General features: G+C 40.5%; 1 protein-coding gene across 1 annotated transcript in view; it reads right to left on the bottom strand.

The window, feature by feature from the left end:
* Positions 1-24,905, bottom strand: part of LOC139468105 (uncharacterized) — a 44,930-nt gene that overhangs the window by 8,474 nt on the left and 11,551 nt on the right. Inside the window, exon 2 of the mRNA XM_071249839.1 lies at positions 7,814-7,975. Within this exon, the coding sequence (XP_071105940.1) occupies positions 7,814-7,975 (162 nt within the window). The remainder of the gene's footprint in view (positions 1-7,813; positions 7,976-24,905) is intronic.

Raw genomic sequence — 24,905 nt, 5'->3', positions numbered from 1 at the left:
GGCTGCAAGCGAGTATTATGCTCTTTGTATAAAGGCTGTAGACTACTGTCAGTTCATATCAGATAGGCTAGACGTCTAATGTGTAGTCCGTGTATAGTTACTGCCTATAGTTACTGCGTTCACTTGCTTCCAAGAACAGGAGACGCAGAACAGCTATGATTCTTTACCAAGTGTTCTTCATTTCTTTGTCTGGAACATTCGTGAACAGTCAACCGGTGCCTTGTCTCTATTCAATTCACTGGATTCACTGGCAGATGATTACCCAGATGGTTGGATTCCGCCCCCTTGTGCAAAGTATGGAGCCACTTCTGGATTGAATGTTGACATCATTCACGTTGCTGTTATACGCTACCGACAAACGAACATGCTACCATGCCAATTTTCCATTCTTTCATAGTTCTTTCTAAAACAGGTTCCACTGAATGCATGACATTACATGCATTACACCAGCAGTAGTTTTACTCGTTGTAATAGATTCAGCAAAGCTAGGAAATGTGGACGTGAAAATATGAACCGATGCATTTAGAACAAAGTGTATACATATCCATAAAAAGTGTCATGTATTCACGTTCATCCAACTTCAAAATCCCCATCAAAGAGTTTAAAATGTAAATGTGAAATTATCTCCTTCTATTCCTGCTCTTAAAGCCTACCTTTTTAACAAACACTATCAATGCTTGGAGCATTGAACACGAAGTTTTGTGCACTTTATACGCTATGTTAACACAAGATTTATTATTTATGATTATTAATGACTGGAATTCAGTTTTCACTTTCATGAAACACTGCTCGTATTGCCACTGGGTTGTCGATACTTTCACCAAGAACCATTCACAATGATATAACTCCGACACTGTCACTTACAATGCTGCAGTCATAGTGTTTCGTACCATCGATATTTTCACTGACAACATTAGTTTGCAATTTCACTGGTGTTTCATTCCTTCGATTTATTTCTCTTAACAGCACAAGTTTCATATCAAGTGTCTATCATCCCACTGTCGTTTTTTTTCAAAACAGCACAAGTAAGCATTTTCACCGCTTTTTTCACTCCATCGACATTTCCAAGTTTCACCGGAGCCGTCGTCACCCGATATACACACTCAGCACAGTATTTACAGTCGATCTAAACAACCCGTTCTTTCACATCCAGTCGCCGCTAAACAAATCTGTCGTCAACTGCTACATTTACGATCACTTCTAATCAATACCTTCACTCAATATCACATTTACACACATCTCAAGGATCCGTGCTCCGTCAACATTTACTATCCTGTGTCATTTGCAGTCTTTGAAGAAGGAGACTTCGGCCCCCTCGTGGAGGCTGAATAGTCTCAACTCACCACACTAACCCCATCAGATCAACCCCTAACTTTCTGTGCATGCTTGCTCAACACTTATATAGATATGACGCAGATAGTTCAGCATCAGCAGCTTTGCTACAGATATAGTCCGATGAAGTTTACTACAGTATTGCCATGCTTGTAAATATGCTTGCTCAAAACTTAATAGATGTGACGCAGATAGTTCAGCATCAGCAGCTTTGCTTATTATCATTATTATTATTATTATTAATGTCCGTGTTAACAGAAAACATCTTGTAAAGTTTTGAGATAGGGTCTTCTTGAATTTGTCTTTTTAATATTTATGAATTTATTCCCGTGACAAATGTACAAATTGAATGCACTTAAGGTCAATACAATTTATTACAAACAAGCCAAGCATTTACCTTTCCATCCATATAATTTGTTATGTGGCAGTAGAGACTGTTGTAGATATTTGTGGTGGTAATCGGTGGCAACAAAAGACTGACCCGCTAATAAACTGTCGAGTGCCGTCGTGGCTTGTTGTCTGCGGTCTTCAGTAATTTAGAGGTAGCCCCATTCTAACATTCTGGACACTGGAGAGTGTACTGATATGGGGACTGTTACGTGTAGCTGCTGGTACTTATTTGACCCATTGTGTTTCCTTTTTGTGATTGACCTAAAATATGCTTAAATATAATTTGTTAATTATTCATTGATCTTGGCAAGTCAATTACTGATTTCACACTTTATTTCTGTACGAAATGATTTCCTTCAAAGCTTGTTAACCTTTGCATTTCCATAAGCTCGTAACAATATACATATGTGTATATTTGCCCAAATCGCCTTTCTGAGGTTTTTCTACACATAATGTTACTGAATCACCAAGACTTCCTTGCACACCCATGAGTGGTTACAAGCTTGATCTCCCCCCACAATAACCACTCACACACTATATCACGCACTCTTTGTTGGACACGAATAACAAATAAGGGTGTTGCAAATAAACCTTATTGCGCATCCAAATATATTAACATCATAATTCATCAGACATTACAACATCTATTAAATCATAAAACGATGTTTCTTACTTTTAAGTTTGATAAGTCTGTTAAATCAGAGAGTTCATATATAAACGTACTTACAGGATCTATTTTAAAGCATGTTGGATATATAGTCTTCATTTATATATGTAAAAATCACAGAATAACGCAAATTATGATTTTATTCATCGTTGATACTTGTGAAACAAAAAACAAAGATGCCATTTGAGCATTTCGTCTGATATATACTATACCAATCTAACATGATTATTCTTTTATTTGTTCTCTACATGTGATATTTGTAACTGAAATGGATGTTAAGATTGAAGGAAAATGTTCGTTTTCAACTAAATCGTTTTGCTTCGCAGACGCGTTCAGTCCTCCACGCTGATAACATTGATGATCGACGCAGGGTAACCTTTATAGTCAAACTTGCAAATTTAGATTTAATTTAGAACTTGAATGAATATATAAACGGTATATTTTCCAGTTTTACATTTCTTACAATGAGAGGTCTCAAGGTGGCGCACATTGGATTGTGTTGACACAGTGAGATCAGGGGGTGAAATCAGCCAGCCACTGTATCTAGATTGACCTTCAGTCAACATCTGCGTCGTGTTAACAGTAACGGAAAGCTTCAAACTTGTCTGCACAGCAGAACAGCCATTATTGCGTCCAACACAATCTGTTCCCGCGTCTGCTCTATTATAGTGTCATCCGACTGTGAACAAACCATCGTCAATATCAACTGGGGAAAGAAGTTATTTCCAGTCGAAATATTTTCAAATGTAAATTCTAATAAACTGCAGGCAACAGTGTGTTTGTTTAAGGTAAAGAATCGCGCGACAACCGTTTCTGGGGCCGTGTGAAATTTCGATAAATTCATTTCCTAGTTTAAAACTGGTTGAGGATGAAGGAAATAGGAGACATATCTCGTCAGTGATGACTGAATGATACTTCACGTGTGGTTAACGTAAGTAATGTCTGGCCGCGCCCTGACAAAAGTTCCAGTTTACAAATATAATGGCAAACGCAATTTTATACCACAGATTGTTCTGTACAGATAGTTTCATCAACAAATAATTCAGTGATTCATCAGAATATTTACCCAGAAGCGAATTATGATCAGTTTCAAATGAAACATTTGACATTTATTCATCTCATCCCCATAGGGAAGTGAAGTTTAAATTACATTTTGTATCCACATTTCAGGCTACGAGCGATTTATAAATGACGATATTAAGTCTATAGGAGCATGGACAATGTTTCAGTACTGGAAAAGTTATTACGAGCAGTGTAAAAACTCTGTTAATGGTATGTAATTATATAATGTTTATCTGAAAAAATCTAACAGTTTTTCTAAAGTACCTATCAAAAGTCTATTTCCTTCAAGAAACGTCATCTAGATTTCATTTACATTGCATCGATTAGGATGCCCAAACAATTTCTGGTTGTATTGAATTGGTAAAATGATTGTATGTGCTGCATGACTGGTGCCACATTTGCTGAAATCTTCTTGTGGTCAAGAAAAACGAAGACTTCATAACACGATTTTGTTGTGCATATAAAACCAAAGACGGCTTATAATAACTTTTCAATAAAGGCATATTGTATATGGAATTTTCACCTAGTTCTGATTTCTGCTTAAGGTTTGTAAAATTATGTTAACTGTTATGAATGCAGCATTAGACTGATATAAACAGACCTGGAGTACGGGTGACCCAGTCGTCTAAGGCGCCTGTGCAGTGTTGCATCCACTGGGCAAGCCAGAAATCTATAATCGTGGGTTCGAATCCCGTTTCGCCCCGATTATGTTTCTAGGTTTGTCAGCACCATACCCGTAGACATGGGTGTCACTTCTGGCTTTCCTTACACACCCAGCAGACACACCCAGCAGACACATCCAGCTGACACATCCAGCAGACACATCCAGCTGACACATCCAGCAGACATATCCAGCTGACACATCCAGCAGACACATCCAGCTGACACATCCAGCAGACACATCCAGCTGACATATCCAGCAGACACATCCAGCTGACACATCCAGCAGACACATCCAGCTGACACATCCAGCAGACACATCCAGCTGACACACATTCAGCAGACACATCCAGCTGACACACATTCAGCAGACACACCGTGCTATAACTAGAAGACTGTTTAAAGCGTTGTAAAATCAAACTACTCACTCGTGATCACCTTAAGTACGATATTTCAGGAATAAATGTACCTGCTGAGTATGCACATTTTTCTTTAATTTGAAACATAATAGAGTTTTTCTGTTGCTTCAAAACTGTTTATTTCTGTAAGTAAAACGAATTTGTTCCAGCATTGTCTTGAAACATGTTTATGCTTGCAAACACGTGCCAACCATCCCCATCAAATGCTACTTCACAGTGTCACATACTCTTTCATGATAATATCATTACACAAGCGAAGGGAACGGGCTGCATATAAATTATATTCTCAGCCTCCTCAGGGGTGTACAGTACGAGCTGTCTGAATATGTGAGGCACCACATCAACACTACACCTTCTCCAACCGGGTAGCCATTCACAACACAAGGACACATTTCAAACCATGTCTCAAGGAGCTACTACACTTCAATCTTGACTGTGTTTCAGCGCTAAGCAGGATCTCCTTCTGGGATTCAGGGCCAGAGAACATCCTCGGTAGCCCTTGCTTGTTGCAAGAGCTTGACTATTGCTGAATGCGGCGAAAAATACATTCACTTACTCTCCCCAACCCGGAAAATGATTGTTGCTGTACCACATAGGATACCATCTATATTCCTATGCCATCGAGACATCAGTAGAATGATTTGTATGTCTTGTTGAGTTGTTATTTTCCACTGATAGGAGGTGACCCCGTAGAAATCTGATAGATATGTTTACGGAGTTATATTGAGGCATACATTGATGACCCGCAGAATACTGGCATGGATGTCTACTGAGGCATACATTGATGACCTGCAGATAACTGGCATGAGTGTTTATTGAGGCGTACATTGGTGACCTGCAGAATACTGGCATGGATGTTTCCTGAAGCATACATTGATGAATCACAGAATAATGGCATGGGTGTTTACTGAAGCATACATTGGTGACCTGCAGAATACTGGCATGGGTGTTTCCTGAAGCACACATTGATGGATCACATAATACTGGCATGGGTGTTTACTGAGGTATACATTGGTGACCTGCAGAATACTGGCATAGATGTTTCCTGAAGCATACATTGATGGATCACAGAATACTGGCATGGGTGTTTACTGAGGCATACATTGGTGACCTGCAGAATACTGGCATGGATGTTTCCTGAAGCATACATTGATGGATCACAGAATACTGGCATGGGTGTTTACTGAGGCATACATTGGTGACCTGCAGAATACTGGCATGGGTGTTTCCTGAAGCATACATTGATGGATCACAGAATACTGGCATGGGTGTTTACTGAAGCATACATTGGTGACCTGCAGAATACTGGCATGGATGTTTCCTGAAGCACACATTGATGGATCACAGAATACTGGCATGGGTGTTTACTGAGGCATACATTGGTGACCTGCAGAATACTGGCATGGATGTTTCCTGAAGCATACATTGATGGATCACAGAATACTGGCATGGGTGTTTACTGAGGCATACATTGGTGACCTGCAGAATACTGGCATGGATGTTTCCTGAAGCATACATTGATGGATCACAGAATACTGGCATGGGTGTTTACCGAGGCATACATTGGTGACCTGCAGAATACTGGCATGGGTGTTTCCTGAAGCATACATTGATGGATCACAGAATACTGGCATGGGTGTTTATTGAGGCGTACATTGGTGACCTGCAGAATACTGGCATGGGTGTCAACTGAGGGTATACATTGATGGCCTGCAGAATACTGGTATTCGTGTTTACTGAGGCATACATTGATCACCCGCAGAACAATCGCATGGATGTTTACTGGGGCATACATTGATGGTCTGCAGAATACTGGCATGGTTTTTTTACTGAGGCATGCATTGATGGCCAGCAGAATACTGACAAGGGTGTTTACTGAGGCATACATTGATGATCCGCAGAAAATTCGCATTGATGTTTACTGAGGCATACATTGATGGCTTGCAGAATGCTGACATGGGTGTTTACTGAGGCATACATTGATGACTTGCAGAATACTGGCTTGGATCTTAACTAAGGCATACATTGATGGCCTGCAGAATACTGACTTGGATGTCTACTGAGGCATACATTGATGATCCGCATAATACTGGCATGGGTGTTTCCTAAAGCATACAATAATAACGGCCAGCAGAATACTGACTTGGATGCTTACTGAGGCATACATTGATGGCCTGCAGAATACTGGCATGGGTGTTTACTGAGGCATACATTGATGGATCACAGAATACTGTGAGTGAGTGAGTGAGTGAGTACAATATAGCAATATTCCAATATGCTTGAAGTAAGTAATTACTATTACATGTGTGGACAAGAAGTAATTTAATTTTACAAACAATTCGAATCCTAATGATTGATTAGACCCGGTATAACTGAACATTCATGTTTAAATGCAGACATCAAATTAAATATGTTTGAATGCGAAACGTATTAAATACAACATCGTAATGCCTGATGTCAAACTGACCTTGTTTTGACATCACCATCAACTGTGAGAACTGGTATCCCGTTGAGTCTTTCGTTACATCTAATACTTGGTGTAATGCGGAAAATCTGACTGACTGCATCTTATGTATTATGGTTCATCAAATCCAGTTAACACGCGAGAATAACCAAATTTATATTTGCAGGAGAGAAAGGCGCTCATTTGCCAAATCCAAGCAAACAGTCGTACCTTTTAGGTAGAGACGAACCACCCGTGATAAAAGTATCTATAACATACGCTCAAACACTCCAGAGCCATCAACTACATGGACAATAAGGATCAAGCATTCAGTAGTTTATTGAGTGTTTGCTGCATGTGTCGAATCACTTTGAGTATTACACGAGTATTATTTTTCGGATTCGACAAATGTCTCAAGCTTACATAAAATGACACGAGAATCTGTGTACATTAAAACGTCAAATGAAAAACTTCAGACCCAGCACGAAAATCTTAAATTGCAAATTACTACCCAAGAATATATTGGAACTCTGAAAACTCCATTTACTGTCCTTGATTCTCGTTTAAGTGTTTCGCGTTGTATTTTCAGGTCATTGATATGCACGACATATTGCATTTCTTTTCATCATACGTTCCTATCTTACTTTTATGAATTAAATATTCATATTTCTTCTTTTATCGTTTTATTTTCTATAACGTTGAAACAAGGTTTTCGTGATTTGCTGAACAAAGTGAAAAAGCGTAGTTTAATCGGAACGATTTGGGGCAAAATCAATTAAAAGTTGCAAAATTGCAAAACCATTATCATGTCCCTATTGGGCCACCGCAACCCTTCCTTACCCCTGTGTCCGTTCAGCTTGATGCAGTGTGTCCCTCTGAAGAAGCCATACATGCAGTGCCTCTCTATCAGATGGAAGGTCTTTCGAGTATGGTTAAACGGGTCTTCGCAGTCACGGTTAGACCGATCCACAGACGTGCAGACATAGCAGTCAATAGCCAACACTGAAACAGACAAAAAACACATATTTAACGTCAGGGTTATTGATGTGCCTATTATTAGTTCCAAGTGTAGGGCGAGAGTAGCCTAGAGGTTCCAGAGTTAGCTCGTGGCGCCGAACCCCGGGTTTTAGGCCAAATATTGGTACAAAGTACATGTCGTTAAAATCAGATCCAAACAAAACATTTTCTCGTATGCGATATCGCCCCATGTGAAGACCTTCCTTAGAAGGTCGCGCCTGGATTTGTCAAATCTTCACATAGGGAGATGATGCATGGAGTAAAAGATCTTATTTAGATAAGTTTGGGTTCAAGGCGTAAAGGGTGGTATGGCTGAAAACGGCGTGACACATACTCACTCTGTATATTGTTTTGTGGTGGTGTACACGGACAGGTAATGTCTGCTTGTAAGTATAGCAGCGACTTTGTTAATGAGCGTAAATACAGGTTGACGTTAACAAGGCTTTGTATAATCCTGCTTTACTTCATAATGTATTCCAAACAAAGATTTGAACCCCGGTCTATTTTCCGAAGTGCACGCTCACTTACCACTCGACTAATTAAAAATGTCATATAATATTAATCGTTATAAGACAGTAACATTCCCCCAGAATGAAATTAGATATTTAACACCCTCTTAATTTGTTTTGCTTAACACCGCAGTTAGCAATGAGCTATATCATAGCAACCTGTATATATTCGAGTCTGGGCCAAACAAACCAATGACTGATACTATGAGCAACGTTATGAAATCGCCGAGACTGACGGCCCGGTCTCAGTTTGTCGCCTGTTCGAATAGCAGTAGAGTGTTGGGGGCCTATTCTAATACAGACCCCCATGGGATCTGTTTATTTAAACACACCAGCTGATATTTCAAACTGAACAAACGAGGATTTTATATCTTCTGAATCCCTAGACATGCAACATGCTATTTTCAATTAGCCCTTTCACAAAGCTGGTAGTCAGAGGAAGCTGAGATATGCTAGGCATCCCCTACCCATCATGTTTTATAATAAGTGAGTATGTTCACTTGGCTTTATCTATGTCTTCTGGTAATGGGAATGAGCAGTCGAACATCGGAGACAACATTTGAACACATACATAAAACCGTTGCACCGAGATCACGCTTAAATATTTAAACGCACATCGATCGCATCCAAAGAAAATTGCTAATAATAGTGTTTCAGAGCGCACAGAGTTCAGTTCTAACAATGCACCAACGTAACATATCAATTTATTGAGTAAAAACTGGACATTGTTCATTATGCTTAATAACAGCCGTCTCAAAAGTCAACATCTTCTTTGAGGTATGTCTATAGAGCTATGGGGTAGTGACGTGAAATATCGAGCTGTATCTTCGTCAGCAGCGGCAAGACAATGGAGTCATTTCCTAAAGATGTATTGCAAAGATGGTCATACAAAGAGAGTACAATACAGTTTTGTACATGTTGGTGGCAGCAACCTTCTGTTCAGCAGCGATAGTACCATATCCTTGTGCTTAAAGCCTACACTCATCAGGCCGAAGATTCCCCAAAAGGATACAATTTGTGAAGATTCCTTGTTGGTGTCCCCAGCTCCCAAGATATGGCGGGAGTATTTCTAAATACATTAAAACATTTCATTGATTTGAAGCTAAACTTTATTTCTATTGTTCGAAAAGCATAGTCACAGCCTTTTAAACTTTAAGCCGTTTGTGACATCAAGAATACCACGTCTACTAATCGTTAAGTTTGATTTGCCGGTCTCCTTCATCAAATAGTGAAAAAGATCACTATTACTGCATGTATCTTAGATACAATCTTATATTTTATAATGTCCTCCTGGACTTAGGATGTAAACGTAATTCACGAACGGATTTGATGCCTAACAATATTTCATACCAAAATAAATCGAACTGTAGAACAAACGTTAGATGCTTAACCATGTGTGTTCAATGAACTCCCTAGACTATACGTTAGATGCATTACTATATATGGCACATGAAATCCGTAGAATATACGTTTGGTACCTTATCATATGTGTCAAATAAACTCCCTAGAATATACTTTAGGTGCTTTAGTATATATCGTAAATCAACTCCTTAGAATATACATTAGCTACAGATATAGATGCCTTCGTGGTAACTTCCATTATCTTATGTATACTAATCATATCGGCGCCCCCTTCAAAATGTCTCATTTATATTATATACAATTGGACCACTGCAATATTTTTGTCATACAAAAATTGAAACTTCATTTTACCAATATAGACATGAGAATGGTAGTCAGTCATTTACGTGAATTATGTCCGCTGTAGGCAGAACGATGCGCATCTTTGTAAGAGATGCCGATGAACTAAATTTGCATTGGGGGCCTATTTCCTTTCTTTGGCGCTGTAGGAAACAGCTTGTGGTAAATTGGTTGTATCATGTGTCCTCGTCAAGCCAGCCAACAGTGTTTTGTTATAAATGTGATTTGTTCTTCATGTCCTATCTTTGTTTTGTCCAATGATAAATGTCACATGTCATCTGACATTTTCAGCAATCAGTTTTCTTTCCGTACCATCTTCCTCTTCTTATCACATCCCGAATAACTGTGTAATATGATTACTCCTGTAATGATAAATTATTGATGATACAATTACGCAATAAAGTTTCAAATAACAAAAGAAATGTAGTTCTATTTAACTTTGATTCATGATCATTATGCTCAAGGACTGTGAATATTTCCCTAAAGAATACATGCATGTAACGTCTGATTAAATGACCAAGTAATTTGGGAAAAGATTACTGAACGTTGAGCCACAAGCGGGACGTCTCGTTAATGAATTACCTTTAATTAAACATACATCAGTGTGGTAATTGCATTGCATTGGCTTCCTGTGGTCCAACATTATTTAAGCCATCAGTGGATTACTATGTTTAAAACTCTTCATCTTTGATGCTGGTGATCGGCTCCAGGACGGGCTGCTCTTCATTAATGATAGAGCGACAGATGGCGGCGAAAAATGAGACATCAGTGACGAGGGAATCCAGCAGTTCCTGGCACGGACATAGGTAATTACTTCATCAAAGACACCCACTCATGAAAATAGGGATGTTGACGAACCAATGACGCGGCTTTGATTTTAAATGCCTTGATAATGAAGTTGCCATCCTCTCAACATTCAGTGTCTATCACTCATCCGTATAGTATTTCTTACTATTCATACATCTATCACCCAGTCTCTTTCAACAATCCAGCCTCCAAACATCTGTCTATCCATTCTACGACAATGCATCCACACACACACACCACCACCACCACCACCACCACCATCCCTTCACATCCATCACCACTTCATCCACCCACCATCACTATATGTATCCATCATGACGTCACATCCATCACCACTTCATCCACCCATCACCACTACATGTATCCATCATCACTACACATTCATCACCACTTCAACCACCCATCATCACTACATGTATCCATCATCACGTCACAACCCATAACCACTTCATCCACCCATCAACACTTCATCAACCAGAAATCAACCCTCGTCATTCATCCATCTATCTATCCAGCTGTCCTTGAACCGACCCTGTCAGAATAATTATTCTGCCTATACATCATCTATTCATGAATATTCCATTTCTGTCATTCATCTATCCACTCACCTACCTACCTATGCCCATCTGCCTCGTCAACTAACCTTCGAAGTATTTACTAGCCTGTACATAGCCAACCAGCTATACATTAATGTCCTGTATGTACAGCATCATCTGCAATTGTCTAACCTCACACATTCATTCAAAACTTTGTGTCTTCATCAATTTGTTAACCTCTATATCTTTCCTGGGTCATTCAAAATACCGTGTTCCTTCCCGTGTGTACTCTTATATCCGTTTATATAGATTTTCTAAACGTTATGACAGACAGATAATGTGAGCAAACATTGCATTTCTTTTCTCTATACATATGAAAAGTTAATTACGTTTCATCACAAGGGATCAATATTTCAAAGTTTCATCAATCAAGGATCTTTTTAATCAGGTAAGTTCTCATTTTAATCTTGGTTTTTTAAATGAAATTGAATAGTTTCATAAATTTTGATTACTGTGTTTAGTAAATAAATAAAGCAGTAACTGAGATTGTTTGTGGCTTTATCCTCATAGGGGGTTAAAGTAGTGTAAAAGCACTGTCTCCCTGAGAGGGTATGTCAGACCACGTCTTTGAAAGTATATTTATTTCCACCACGTTTTTAATCGTAGCATATGTGTTGTTTTAATGTTTGGCTAAATTTGTTAATAATCGGCAACAACCGAAGGGATGATGTAAATCCGGCTGGGGTCATGCATGTAGCAAAAGTTATGTAAGTCCCCATGGACCCTACATGGGGATCTTGCTTCAGATACTGGCGATCTTTAGCCCTTTTTTACATTGTACTGATTTATGGTTGTATGCTTGTTTCAAATATTAATCTGTGATATTCTAGTTATTTTACTGCCCATCGATGACAGGTTTGTATTTAGTTTAAATATATGTATTGAATATGTATAACTTCTCGTCACGATATGGCTGAAATATTGCCGATGTGACGCAAAGCATTAACCCACTCACTCACTCATGGAAATCTGGTGGCAATATTCCTAGATATATATATCAACACGATGAAACTCCAAGTAGGGTGTGAGTGCGCCTTCATGTATTGCCTCTCTCAATATCAACACTCACATTTCCAAGCCATGAGAAGCACATGGTCGGGCGAGTGAAGGACATTGGGTGACTCAGCGTTGTTTGTCCTCGAGCAGTTGATGACGGTAGTGGGAATGACGTCACCGTAAACAATAGCGAACTCTTCCGTCTTCAGTTAATACCAAAAGTCATTTCGTATTAATCATAACCATATGTCACCATGACAACAGACATCCATCACACGACCCCACGCACCGTAATAAGTATTGCATGGGCATTATTAGCATAGAACATATCATCGTATCCAGCGTTTGTTGAGTCATTAGGTTAAACAAATTGTTTGAGGTTTACCATGTGTTGCTTAAGTAAACGTGTTTCAAAGTTACCCTCCAGACTGCGTCCGTTGTGTAAATATGTGTCTGGCACAACAAACAGCCACAATACCAGAGACTTTCGCCATGCCTTTCGTTAAACTTCGTAAAAACTTAAAATGGCTGAACAGTGTGGACCTGAGTAATCCGGGAACTGACTATACCAGTGTCACATCTTAGGAGAGAAAAAAGACTGGTGTCATATCAAAATATAGGAGAGTGTTATATCGTCTAAGAGGTGCGTTTTATATTTAGGGAAAAATGGGATGTTGTCATAGCATCTAAGAGTGAGTGAGTTGGGTTTAACGCCCCTTTTAACAGTATTCAAGTTGTATCACGGGGTGTCAATTCAATGGGGGAGGAAAGCCCGAATTTATGCAGGTCTCAAACGTTTACCATTTCGGTGAAACCCACGAGCACAGAAATGGTGCTGAAAAAAATAGAAACATAATCGGGGCGAACCGGGACTCGAACCCATAATCATAGGTTTCTGCACATCGAATCAGGGCTCCTTAGACGACTGGGCCGCCCGTGCCCCCCTCATCTAAGAGGAACGTAGGTTTGCATCCTATACATCATAGAGAAAGTAGTGTGTATAATATCATCTATGAGAAATATTGGCTTGTGTCATATCTGTTGTAGAGGAAGGTAGACTTGTGTCACATATGGTGTAGAGGAAGGTAGAGACATGTGTCATATCTTGTGTAGAGGAAGGTAGACTTGTGTCATACCTGGTGTAGGGGAAGGTAGAGACGTGTGTCATATCTGTTGTAGAAGAAGGTAGGCCTGTGTCATACCTGGTGTAGAGGAAGGTAGAGACGTGTGTCATATCTGTTGTAGAAGAAGGTAGGCCTGTGTCATACCTGGTGTAGAGGAAGGTAGGCCTGTGTCATACCTGGTGTAGAAGAAGGTAGGCCTGTGTCATACCTGGTGTAGAGGTAGGTAGACTTGTGTCATATCTTGTGTAGAGGTAGGTAGACGTGTATGCTTCCACCGTATACACTGTAGAAAAGGTAGTATGTGTACATTTAAGAGAAAAATAAGTTTCTGTCATATCTGGTTGTAGAGAAAGGTAGAGACGTATGTCATATCTTGTGTGGAGGAAGGTGGAGACTTATGTCATATCTTGTGTAGAGGAAGGTAGACTTGTGTTATATCTCGTGTAGAGGAAGGTAGACTTGTGTCATTTCTTGTGTGGAGGAAGGTAGACTTGTATTACATCTGTTGTAGAGGAAGGTAGACTTGTGTCATAGCTGGTGTAGAGGAAGGTAGACTTGTGTCATATCTTGTGTAGAGGAAGGTAGACTTGTGTCATATCTCGTGTAGAGGGAGGTAGACTTGTGTCATATCTGGTGTAGAGGAAGGTAGACTTGTGTCATATCTGGTGTAGAGGAAGGTAGACTTGTGTCACATATGGTGTAGAGGAAGGTAGAGACTTGTGTCATATCTTGTGTAGAGGAAGGTAGACTTGTGTCATATCTTGTGTAGGGGAAGGTAGATACGTGTGTCATATCTGGTGTAGAGGAAGGTAGAGACGTGTGTCATATCTGGTGTAGAGGAAGGTAGACTTGTGTCATATCTTGTGTAGGGGAAGGTAGAGACGTGTGTCATATCTGGTGTAGAGGAAGGTAGAGGCATGTGTCATATCTGGTGTAGAGGAAGGTAGAGACATGTGTCATATCTGGTGTAGAGGAAGGTAGAGACGTGTGTAATATCTGGTGTAGAGGAAGGTAGAGACGTGCGTCATATCTTGTGTAGAGGAAGGTAGAGCTGTGTGTCACATATGGTGTAGAGGAAGGTAGAGACGTGTGTCATATCTGGTGTAGAAGAAGGTAGGTTTGTGTCATATCTTGTGTAGAGGAAGGTAGAGACGTGTGTCACATATGGTGTAGAGGAAGGTAGAGACGTGTGTCATATATGGTGTAGAGGAAGGTAGAGACGTGTGTCATATCTGGTGTAGAAGAAGGTAGGTTTGTGTTATATCTTGTGTAGAGGAAGGTAGAGACGTGTGTCATATCTGATGTAGAGGAAGGTAGAGACGTGTGTCATATATGGTGTAGAGGAAGGTAGAGACGTGTGTAATATATGTTGTAGAAGAAGGAAGGTTTGTGTCATATCTTGTGTAAAGGAAGGTAGAGACGTGTGTCATATGTGGTGTAGATGAAGGTAGAGACGTGTGTCATATCTGGTGTGGAGGAAGGTAGGGACGAGTGTAATATATGTTGTAGAAGAAGGTAGGTTTGTGTCATATCTGTAGTGAGGGGGGTAGACTTGTGCCATACCTGGTGTAGAGGAAGGTAGGTGTGTGTCATATCTGTAGTGAGGGGGGTAGACTTGTGCCATACCTGGTGTAGAGGAAGGTAGGTGTGTGTCATGTACCCTGTACAGGAAGGTAAACTTGTGTCATATCTGGTGGGGAGAAAGGTAGACGTGTGTCAAACATAACCGATGACATAATTTGACACGTGGTATATTTCATCCCCTTAAAAGGTAACATTTGAAACTATCATTTCAGGTAGTTGCCGTTAATAAGACAAGTCAATAGAGCAAAGCTAGGTAATTCTACCTGAGTTTATGTTGAACCATTTTCTTCAATCAACATCAACTTCAGTGCCGAGCCGCTCACGGGGAGGAACCATTTACACTGGCCTGATTACATATGCATTGACCAGAACTCCTGAATCACCGAGCACAACCAACTACAATGCAAGTGGCCAGTAGGTTACATTCAACACAAATATATTATCAACGTGGTATGTGACGTTCTTGCGCTGCTCCCAACATGAACCTTGTCTCAAATATTTATATACTAAGAAGTCAATGTCTTAAGGATATTAAGGGTACACGAGAAAGGGGAGTCTGAATGGTAGCGACACACTCCATGTGTTGGTAACCTACACTTAAGTAGCAATGACACCAGGTGCCCTGCACATCTACCCGGCATGACAACTGAGGTCAACAAACAGTGCCTTAGACACATTCTAGCAATTTCCAAAGCAGGAAAACGTTTCTGTAGGTCAGGGATGAGATCTTAATAGAAAAAGTCGTCGGCATCATGACATCATAATATGTGACACGATTAATTTGTTGATGGTGAACGAACTATCTGATGTAATTCCAATAAACCAAACATCTAAAATAATGAAACGCAACTCACGTCTCCAAAGACTAGAAACTATTCCCCAGATGATACACTGGATCACCATGCATTATATTTCAATCACTCAGGAGATTCTAACCAACTCAGAGGCATTTAAAGCGCGTTCTGACGATGTGGCTGATCACTGAACAGGTTATTACTTCCTTTACATCCGGTGTCAATATAACTACTCTTACTGTGAAGGCTTATAAAATTGTCGGCATTGTTTCAATTTTCTAATTTTCCATATTTAAAATACATGGCTATCATCGCCAAAGATATCGCGAGCAACGTTTCGCTTCACTGGGTTCGCAATCACTGTGAGTGAGTATGGTTTTACGCCGTTTTTAGCAATATTTCAGCAATATCACGGCGGGGGACACCGGAAATGGGCTTCACAAATTGTACCCATGTCGGGAATCGAACCCGGTTCTTTAGCGTGACGAGCTAACGCTTTAACCACTAGGCTACCCGACCGCCCCCGCAATCACTGACTCCATGTGAGTGTAAAACTACGTCAGGACGTCACTAACACAAATTGCACAGCTACAGAGAAACCCGTTTAACTCGAATATTATTAACTCGGTGTATGGTTTATAACGATATAATGTTATGGTCCCAGCCCCATCTGTATTGACAGTGTGGTCTAATAACGGTACTCCGCCTGGTGCGAGCTTCGGATGACTTGAAAGGTTACAATATTTTCAGTTTTTTTCAAATCGGGCCTTGTCGAACGGCCGAAATACTAAATCAACAGGAACTTTAGTATTCCTGTAATCACCTTAAGGGCCCCTTCGTGTTCGCTACATCATTAGATGGTTATTTTTGTTTAACATACTACTTATTTAAAATACCGGTATTAGAAAATGAACTTTTTTTGGTTATGCGGATTCTTCTTTACTTCAGCAGTAACTACAAACATCATGATGAAAGTGTTGTTCGTTAATTTACTTTTGAACAGGATGACCATGTGGAGTACAACACTGGTGTTTTAATGGTTATGCGATGTTCCCATGAGCATCCTACACAAGAAAACTTCGTTGAACAAAAGTTTCAATTGATTTAAAGCCTTTTATCAGCAACTGCGTTATTTGGGCATTAACACGCCGCTTTTACATTTTATGCCCGCTTTACGATAGCAGTCTGGCTCCTTCAAATAATTGTAACATTTGTTCTTATCAATTTTCTACAACAGTAACTGCTTCTTGGCCATTTAAACAGAGTTCGTCTCATTTGCATTCAAATCATTTCCTCCAAGTCATTACTGTCACCCTTTCACGTGGTTTTCTCGTCTATAGACTACAACTATTGAATTATGTTTGTACGAATGCAAATATCTCAAAATATATACTTTCTTGTGATCAGATGACTCACAAGTTACTTCCACTGACGCATATGGAGCTACTGGAGGGGCATATGACATGTACTGTCGCCTTAGGCGAGAGGCTTTGTTGGAAATATGCCACTGTTCACTCTGCAGTGAATGGGCACCCGGTGGGATGTGACTGTTAACCTTTTAGCGCCTCACCGGAAGCTTGGGTTGTATGATCCCCAGGGAGATGATACTGTGAATCGAGTGCCGACTGATCCACTGACCAGGGTAATAATAAAGCGCCTTGAGCAAGCCTTAGGGTTTGGATTTGGCTCATGATAAATATACAAATCTTTATCATGGTGAGTACTGGATGTTTTTCTGGGGAAGAATCTAACCTTGTACAAGTCTGTTACTCATGATGTCACTATTGTCATTACCTTTTTCAGTTTGGGTGAAAGAGGTCAACAAGAAAAGGTTACTTCTCCACAGACTTCAACAAAGGCTTAAGACTAAAGGGCCTTAATGTCCTTGTATTTAACAGACGCTAGGTAAGGACCTTCTCACACACCTACGACAGTGCTACGCACTAAATAGTGAACTACCTTCATATTTTGCTGTGAAGGGTGAAGTAATTTCTTAAGACACAACAGTGGCTGTTATCAGTACAGTTAGAAAATAAAGACGCATTTATATGATTGCTGTAATCAATTGTGTTGTTTTTCTTCGTTTCGTTCATTCGTTCGTTCGGGTTGAAAACCTCTACACTCACCCTTACTTGCACATATTCAAACTTCAAGTTACCCCTACAATATGCATGTGCTGATATTGAGCTAAAACATTTATGATAACTGTGATAATGTAGTTAAATATTATTTCTCATTCTCATAAATTATGCAGTGCTAGTGGACCAAAAACGTCAGTTCTGACGCTTTGTCTTTTGAAGTGGTTTTTGACACTGAGAAGTAAGAACTTTCTGAATCTGTCTGGCTGTTTCTTCACAACGAACTGTGAAACGTTTTTAGGAAGTGAAATCAGCCACATGTGTTCTGTGTTCAAAGTGATTATGTTTTATTATTTGCGTCTGTAGAGCCACAACGATACTACCCAACAATAAAAGGACACGCTTGTACAAAAGTGTTAATGTTATGACTACTGGAGGATGCTGTTCGTACATTAAGGACGCACACCATAGACAGGGGCCACATGTATACTGACTCTGAGCCAACCAGTCCTTGCTTTTTCCCCTTAATGCCGAGCGTCAGGCATGGTAACAACAAGTACCATCTTTTAACGCCTTTTGGTATGACGCTATCGGGAATCGAACCGCCGTCGTTAAACCACTTATTGACAAAATGTAGCAAAGTGAGGAAGGTTTTATTAAACGTTTGCAGTAAGAACACATCGAGAGACACAACTAATAGTTAATAGAAAAAGTGATACTTTCCGATGGATCTGAAAATCCATGACATTGTCCCTCTGTGTAGTAATGGGGCGGTCGGTTAGCCTAGTGGTGAAATCGTTCGCTCGTCACGCCGAAGACCCGGGTTCGATTCCCGACATGGGTACAGTGTGTGAAGTTCTTTTCTGGTGTCTCCCGCAGTGATTTTGCTGGAATATTGCCAAAAGCGGTGTAAAACCATACTCACTCACTCACTCACTGTGTAGTCGTAACCAGTTTCTAGAAAGTGAGTGAGGTAGTGGGGTTTAAGGCGCGTTTAGATTTAAACCCGACGTATGACGGTGTGGGACAGATGGGCTAGTGGGAGTCGGCGTACAGAAAGTTTTAACCACCAACATACCCCTTTATAGATATTAATATGAATGAGTTACACGCTAAAGGGTATACAAATATTAGATACAGGGCATAACAGAAATTGGCGAGACGGTAGACTTATAGTCGTGGCATAGCGAGATGACAGACACAGGATGCGACTCAGACCGATTATGTATCATCAATCATTACGTAATTGTTGTACGCCATATAGCAAGAATGTTTCATTATTAGTAATAGCGTTATTAGTTTAATATACGTCAAGAACAATAAAGACTACGGACCCCTAGTCTGATTGTTCTTCTTTCAAGCACTGACAGCTTAAGAAGCAAATAGCACAAAGCTTTCAAAGTGCAGGTATAACAGTCTATTTAGAAGATGACCAAGAAAGTGTCGGTTTAGCGAAATGGACACATTTCTTATAGCAATGTCCAACTCCTTACAAATGTATCAGAATAAAATGAAATGAATAAACCATTCAATTCATCAAGGAGGGGTGTTGTTGTAATGATTATTTTGATAGTCTCATTCTTCTTCCTGCTTGAAATCAGATTACTCGGCGATCCCCGTGAGATCGTTTTCACACACCCAGAACAGTTGGTGGGAATGTATTCTAAACAGTGTTACATTCTTCTACAGCTTTTAACGCGTAAGAAATAGAGACAACGTTATTACCCCTCTAGAAGTTGGCACTGGGAGGATATTGAAAATCAACAGCCGAACCCTGAGTCGACATCGAGAGCCGTGGACGCCGTCGTGGACGAATTCCGCCCACTTGATTCTGGCTTTGCTCATCCCAGTCCCACCGTAAAGGGAGGAGGAGGGTAAAGGAGGGGCACATTATCTTGACTAGATCATCTCTCTGCGGCAAATGATCACAACTGGAATGTGAAAAGCCAGCACACATAGATCTGCATGTATCTAATTAACCGCCATTTGGAGAAATTCTCGTTCCCGGAACTCTCCTCGATGGTGGAAGCATTGATGCCCGCTGCGCGAATGGGACGAGTCTCTGAAAGCAATTTATTTTCGCAGAGGATATTCGGCAGATTTACAGTTGAATCAATATGACGTAGCTGTCAAAACCTGTTTGGGACATACTTGATCAGCCTGGGCACCACGTTCATACAAACATTGCTTGTAAAATAATGTCGGTACGCCTCGACATTTTCACCTATCAGCCAATCGTGTTTGATAATTCACATGTTCTTTGCTTAATTAGACGTGCAACGAGAAAACTCAATTGAAATGAATGTTTCATGGGCGGTAGAGAGTCGTGCTCCACATGTTTATACGCAACTCGACCCAAATCACTTCTCATGCACTGAGGCTAGTAAAAAGTTCCGTCATGCATGAGACCCGTCATCACACGTTTTATGTATCGATCCGCGAACTTGTAAAATATCATTAAAAGTAGTTCTCAACAGAACTTGGATCAACACGCATTCTTTGTTCTGTTGCATTAGTTGATTTGGGAATTCAAGGTTTACAATATCGTATTCTAATTTCGGGATAATTTCAAATAGCAACAGCTTAAATATAATTACCATTGAAATCTGGCTATAAAGTGATTATTGATTAATTTCATTAAGTTATTGCCAAGTAAGCATTTCTGTCAAATACTGTCGAATCGTTCAAAGAACCCAAACACACACACACTTAGTGGAAGAGGTCAACAGTTAATAACCCAATTAACATCAAGGAAAGCCGTAAACGCCCAATCCGCAGACATGCCAATTGTTGCCGTCTCCAAATAAATAACATGTACACATTCTACTTCATAAAAGGAGAGGTTTAATCAACATTAGTATCTAGTTTCACTATCCTGGCATAAACTGTGCATTTAAATGCTTCTCCTGGGCCAAAGTCTTATTTGGTCTTTCTTTTAAAACGGCGAGCTTGCATCGATCTGGATCCCCGTGGGTAGTCAACGTACCTCAAGATGTACATGTTCTGTGGAACACCAGAACCTGTGTTCTGCTCTTTCAGGCGTTGTTTAGTTGTCGATACATACGTCTAAGAGAACTTCAAAGACTTTAAGACCTTCCATGTTGTGCATGTCAACAGATAACCGTCATCTGGAATAGCAGTGTTGAATCTTGTGTCGCGTTTCCAGACAGTGTGAGTTACATCACCTGGGCATGGGTGCGGTCGAACACCGGCGGTGTCTGTTCACTACACCTGACTGACTCCGTTATTTATGGTCACCAATGTGTAGTGCGGTTAGTACAAATGTGATTACAATAGTTATAGCACAGTTGAAATACTTGTGGTAAAAGGTGAGGTGAGCAGAGGTGAGCAGAAGTGAGATGAGGTGAGGCGAGGTGAGGCGAGGTGAGGTGAGGTGAGGTGAGGTGAGGCGAGGTGAGGCGAGGCGAGGCGAGATGAGGTGAGGCGAGGCGAGGCGAGATGAGGTGAGGCGAGGTGAGCAGAAGTGAGATGAGGTGAGATGAGGTGAGGCGAGGTGAGGTGAGGCGAGGCGAGGTGAGGCGAGGCGAGGCGAGATGAGGTGAGGCGAGGTGAGGTGAGGTGAGGCGAGGAGAGGCGAGGTGAGGTGAGGTGAGGTGAGGCGAGGCGAGGCGAGGCGAGGCGAGGCGAGATGAGGTGAGGCGAGGCGAGGCGAGGCGAGGCGAGATGAGGTGAAATGATGTTTAACGTCTCGTGCGTGTGTGTTCGTGTATGTGTAACGGTTTTATACTGCTGTGAATGTGTATGTGTAAGTGTGTTAGTGTGTTAGAGTGTGTGTGTGTGTGTGTGTGTGTGTGTGTGTGTGTGTGTGTGTGTGTGTGTGTGTGTGTGTGTGTGTGTGTGTGTGTGTGTGTGTGTGTGTGTGTGTGTGTGTGTGTGTGTGTGTGTGTGTGTGTGTGTGTGTGTGTGAGTTTTATAGTGCTAGCTTACTGGGATACCATGCCACCGTTTACCATGGAAGCTCCACTCAGACACAGCACACTGTTTCCGAGCCGACCAGTCCCTTGTTTTCGGTGGCGGTCAGTTTGAGTAGAAACGACTACTATTGTCATACTAGTGGCTGTAGTCACCACTGTACTTGATGTACTACTACAATGGTAGTAATACAAATGGGGTACATACAACTGTCATTGCAATGCTATAGCGCTAGCTCGATAACCCTTTAACCCTGAACATTGTTTTCTCGCATAAGGAGTCAGTGACATTTCATTCCCTGCATTCCAGGCCTATGTTATCAGAATGGAATGAAGCAATTATGAAGGAATGTTTGACAACAATTACACGTATCATTACATCTTGAGTCGACAATTGAGTGAGGTATTGCCGACAATACGTCAAATTTCATATGTCAGTATTTATGTCTTCGCGTCACTAAGGAAATATAAGCAGGATTCAGCGATGTGGAAACAGGTTCCGTCTGTCACGTGTCTGTCCACTGTCAGTTGTCTTTCTCTTCCGTCTGTCACAGTTCCTTTCTTCCGGATCAGAATTTAAAACAAGCTGTGATATAAATTTATATACTTTTCACATAAACAAGATGTTAAGAACAAATATCGGTTTTGTCTGCAGATTATCTCTAAACCATTATATGTGTTTTCTGATGGACACTATCTGTTAGTATATACGGTAGGGTTAATCCAGAAAAGAACTAAGAGTCATTTGGCATCTTTCAAATTATTTCGTTGTTTACGATGCAGTAAAATCAATAAAGTAGACGTCTAATTGGACGATGGTAACTCATTAAACCAACCTGCGTTAGTTCGTATGAAGCCTCTCTGCTCATAAATAACAAAGCGTTATGCGTGTACGCCATCTTCGTGTTTCGATGGAACTTAATTTCTCAAAGAGGTGAATTCTATTTATCAGGTACCTATAAAATGCAAAGAACATTTAACAATATAATTTATACCATAGATATTTTCTTAAAATCTGTTACGGTATGCACCAGGGATACCTGACAGTGCCGGATCGGGAGAACCTCAGTCTTATTCTACGTCCACAAACAAGTAGGTCGCTAACGGTTGATGAAACCCACGGGCAACGGTACGGTGCTTACATACCATGAATCATATTCGGGGCGAATTTTGGATTCGAACCCACACCAATCAGATACTAAGGGGTACGTTTGAGGAACTGCACAACGAACTGTGTCGGCTGATGTCAACTTAACTACACTGCAACACGTGACCTTTTGCATTTTAATATTGCTATACATTTACAGGCGTATGATGGACGGCGTCCATTACCATGTCTACGGACTGAATATGGTTCAGATACATCAATAGTTGAAGTTATTATCCGGAAATAGGTTTTGGTTTGGTCTCATGATCTTTCACCTTCTTCATATTCATCGATTTCTTTGGCCGTCGTCTTTCTCAGGAGATTGTCTATTTAACAAAGTTTGGTAAGAATTTGTGTGTGGTATATTTGGGAAACTACAATTCTTAAAGTTGCGTCGAGGAAATTGTGATCTTGTTCTTTCCGACGTTCGAAAATCACCCCTGGGTCCATTCTGTCATGAGTAATAGTTCGACTCTTGAGAACAATATGCATAACTGACAGAGAACCGATCACTAGTCTGGTAGCCATTTTGTTACACCCTTCTCCAAGAAGAACCAAGGATGCTTGTTGCAAGATCACTTTTTCTTTTGTCCGTATACTATCGACGTATAGTTTATCTAGTTATTCTAATAAAACCATATTAAACTACACATTACAAAGCACGTGCTAAGTAGCAGGAGTGCGTGCAGGACCTCCGTGGTTTAGATAAGCCATACGGATATGCTTTAATTATGTTACAAAAATAAAATCGACTTTTACTTCTGATTTATTCACTAATGTATAATTATAATGTATTCAACTCTCAGTTTAAAAAGCAGAATGCAGTCAGCTCATTGTCGACGTTTCGTTTTCAATAAGTTGTCCCACACCTCTCTGCGACTCTCTACGCATACAAGCACTCAGTCTTAGATTCACAATGTATTGAAAACCCTTTGAAACCGGACCCTGTAGTCAGGAAACCCTTTCTTTCGGTCGTCAGTGTTTTTAGGAGTACTGCTGTGCGGCGTCAGGCATTTGATACAAATTGTTGAAATGGTAGGTGCTACTGTTAACCCTTTTCGCGAACACCTGGTGTCATCACTGATTTTCAGTGGCCTATTCACTTCATTTTCACAGTTATTTTGCCCTCTATTCTCTTGCACTGACGTTTTACTATGACTTACATAAAACTCCATAACATTACTGTTAATGTTCGGTAGTGTGACCAAAATAGTTAGTTATCACTGACATGCACACGATATATAATGTATAATATATGTGTGTATTATTTGTGAAACAGGATGCAATATACGTCCGCGCCAGGAACAGCTGGAAACACTAAACCTTATTTGGCTGTCCGATGATGTGTATCAACCAGACTAATGCAGCGGTGAACATTAAAGTTGATATTAGCGCATAAAGCTGACATCTACTGAAGGGAATGTGATTAAGACCAGCATTCATTTCCTTTGATGTTTGTGGAAGTCTGATGTAAAAAATACCAGTCTTTGATAAGACAAGGCCTGAATGCATATGCCTTGTGGTAAAGGAAACAACTGTCTGATGTGCATGAGTCTGTGTTGTGAGTGTAGGAAACGGACTTCATCTTAATGTATCAGGTTCGATAACGTAAGCATTAGTTTGAAGTTACGTCAAGCAAACTTCTTT

Source organism: Haliotis cracherodii, unplaced genomic scaffold (genome assembly GCF_022045235.1).
Source record: "Haliotis cracherodii isolate W230 unplaced genomic scaffold, xgHalCrac1.p SCAF_2, whole genome shotgun sequence".
NCBI classification, from domain to species: domain Eukaryota; kingdom Metazoa; phylum Mollusca; class Gastropoda; order Lepetellida; family Haliotidae; genus Haliotis; species Haliotis cracherodii.
The sequence above is the reverse complement of the archived record's forward strand: the minus strand, read 5'-3'. Positions and strand labels throughout refer to the sequence as shown.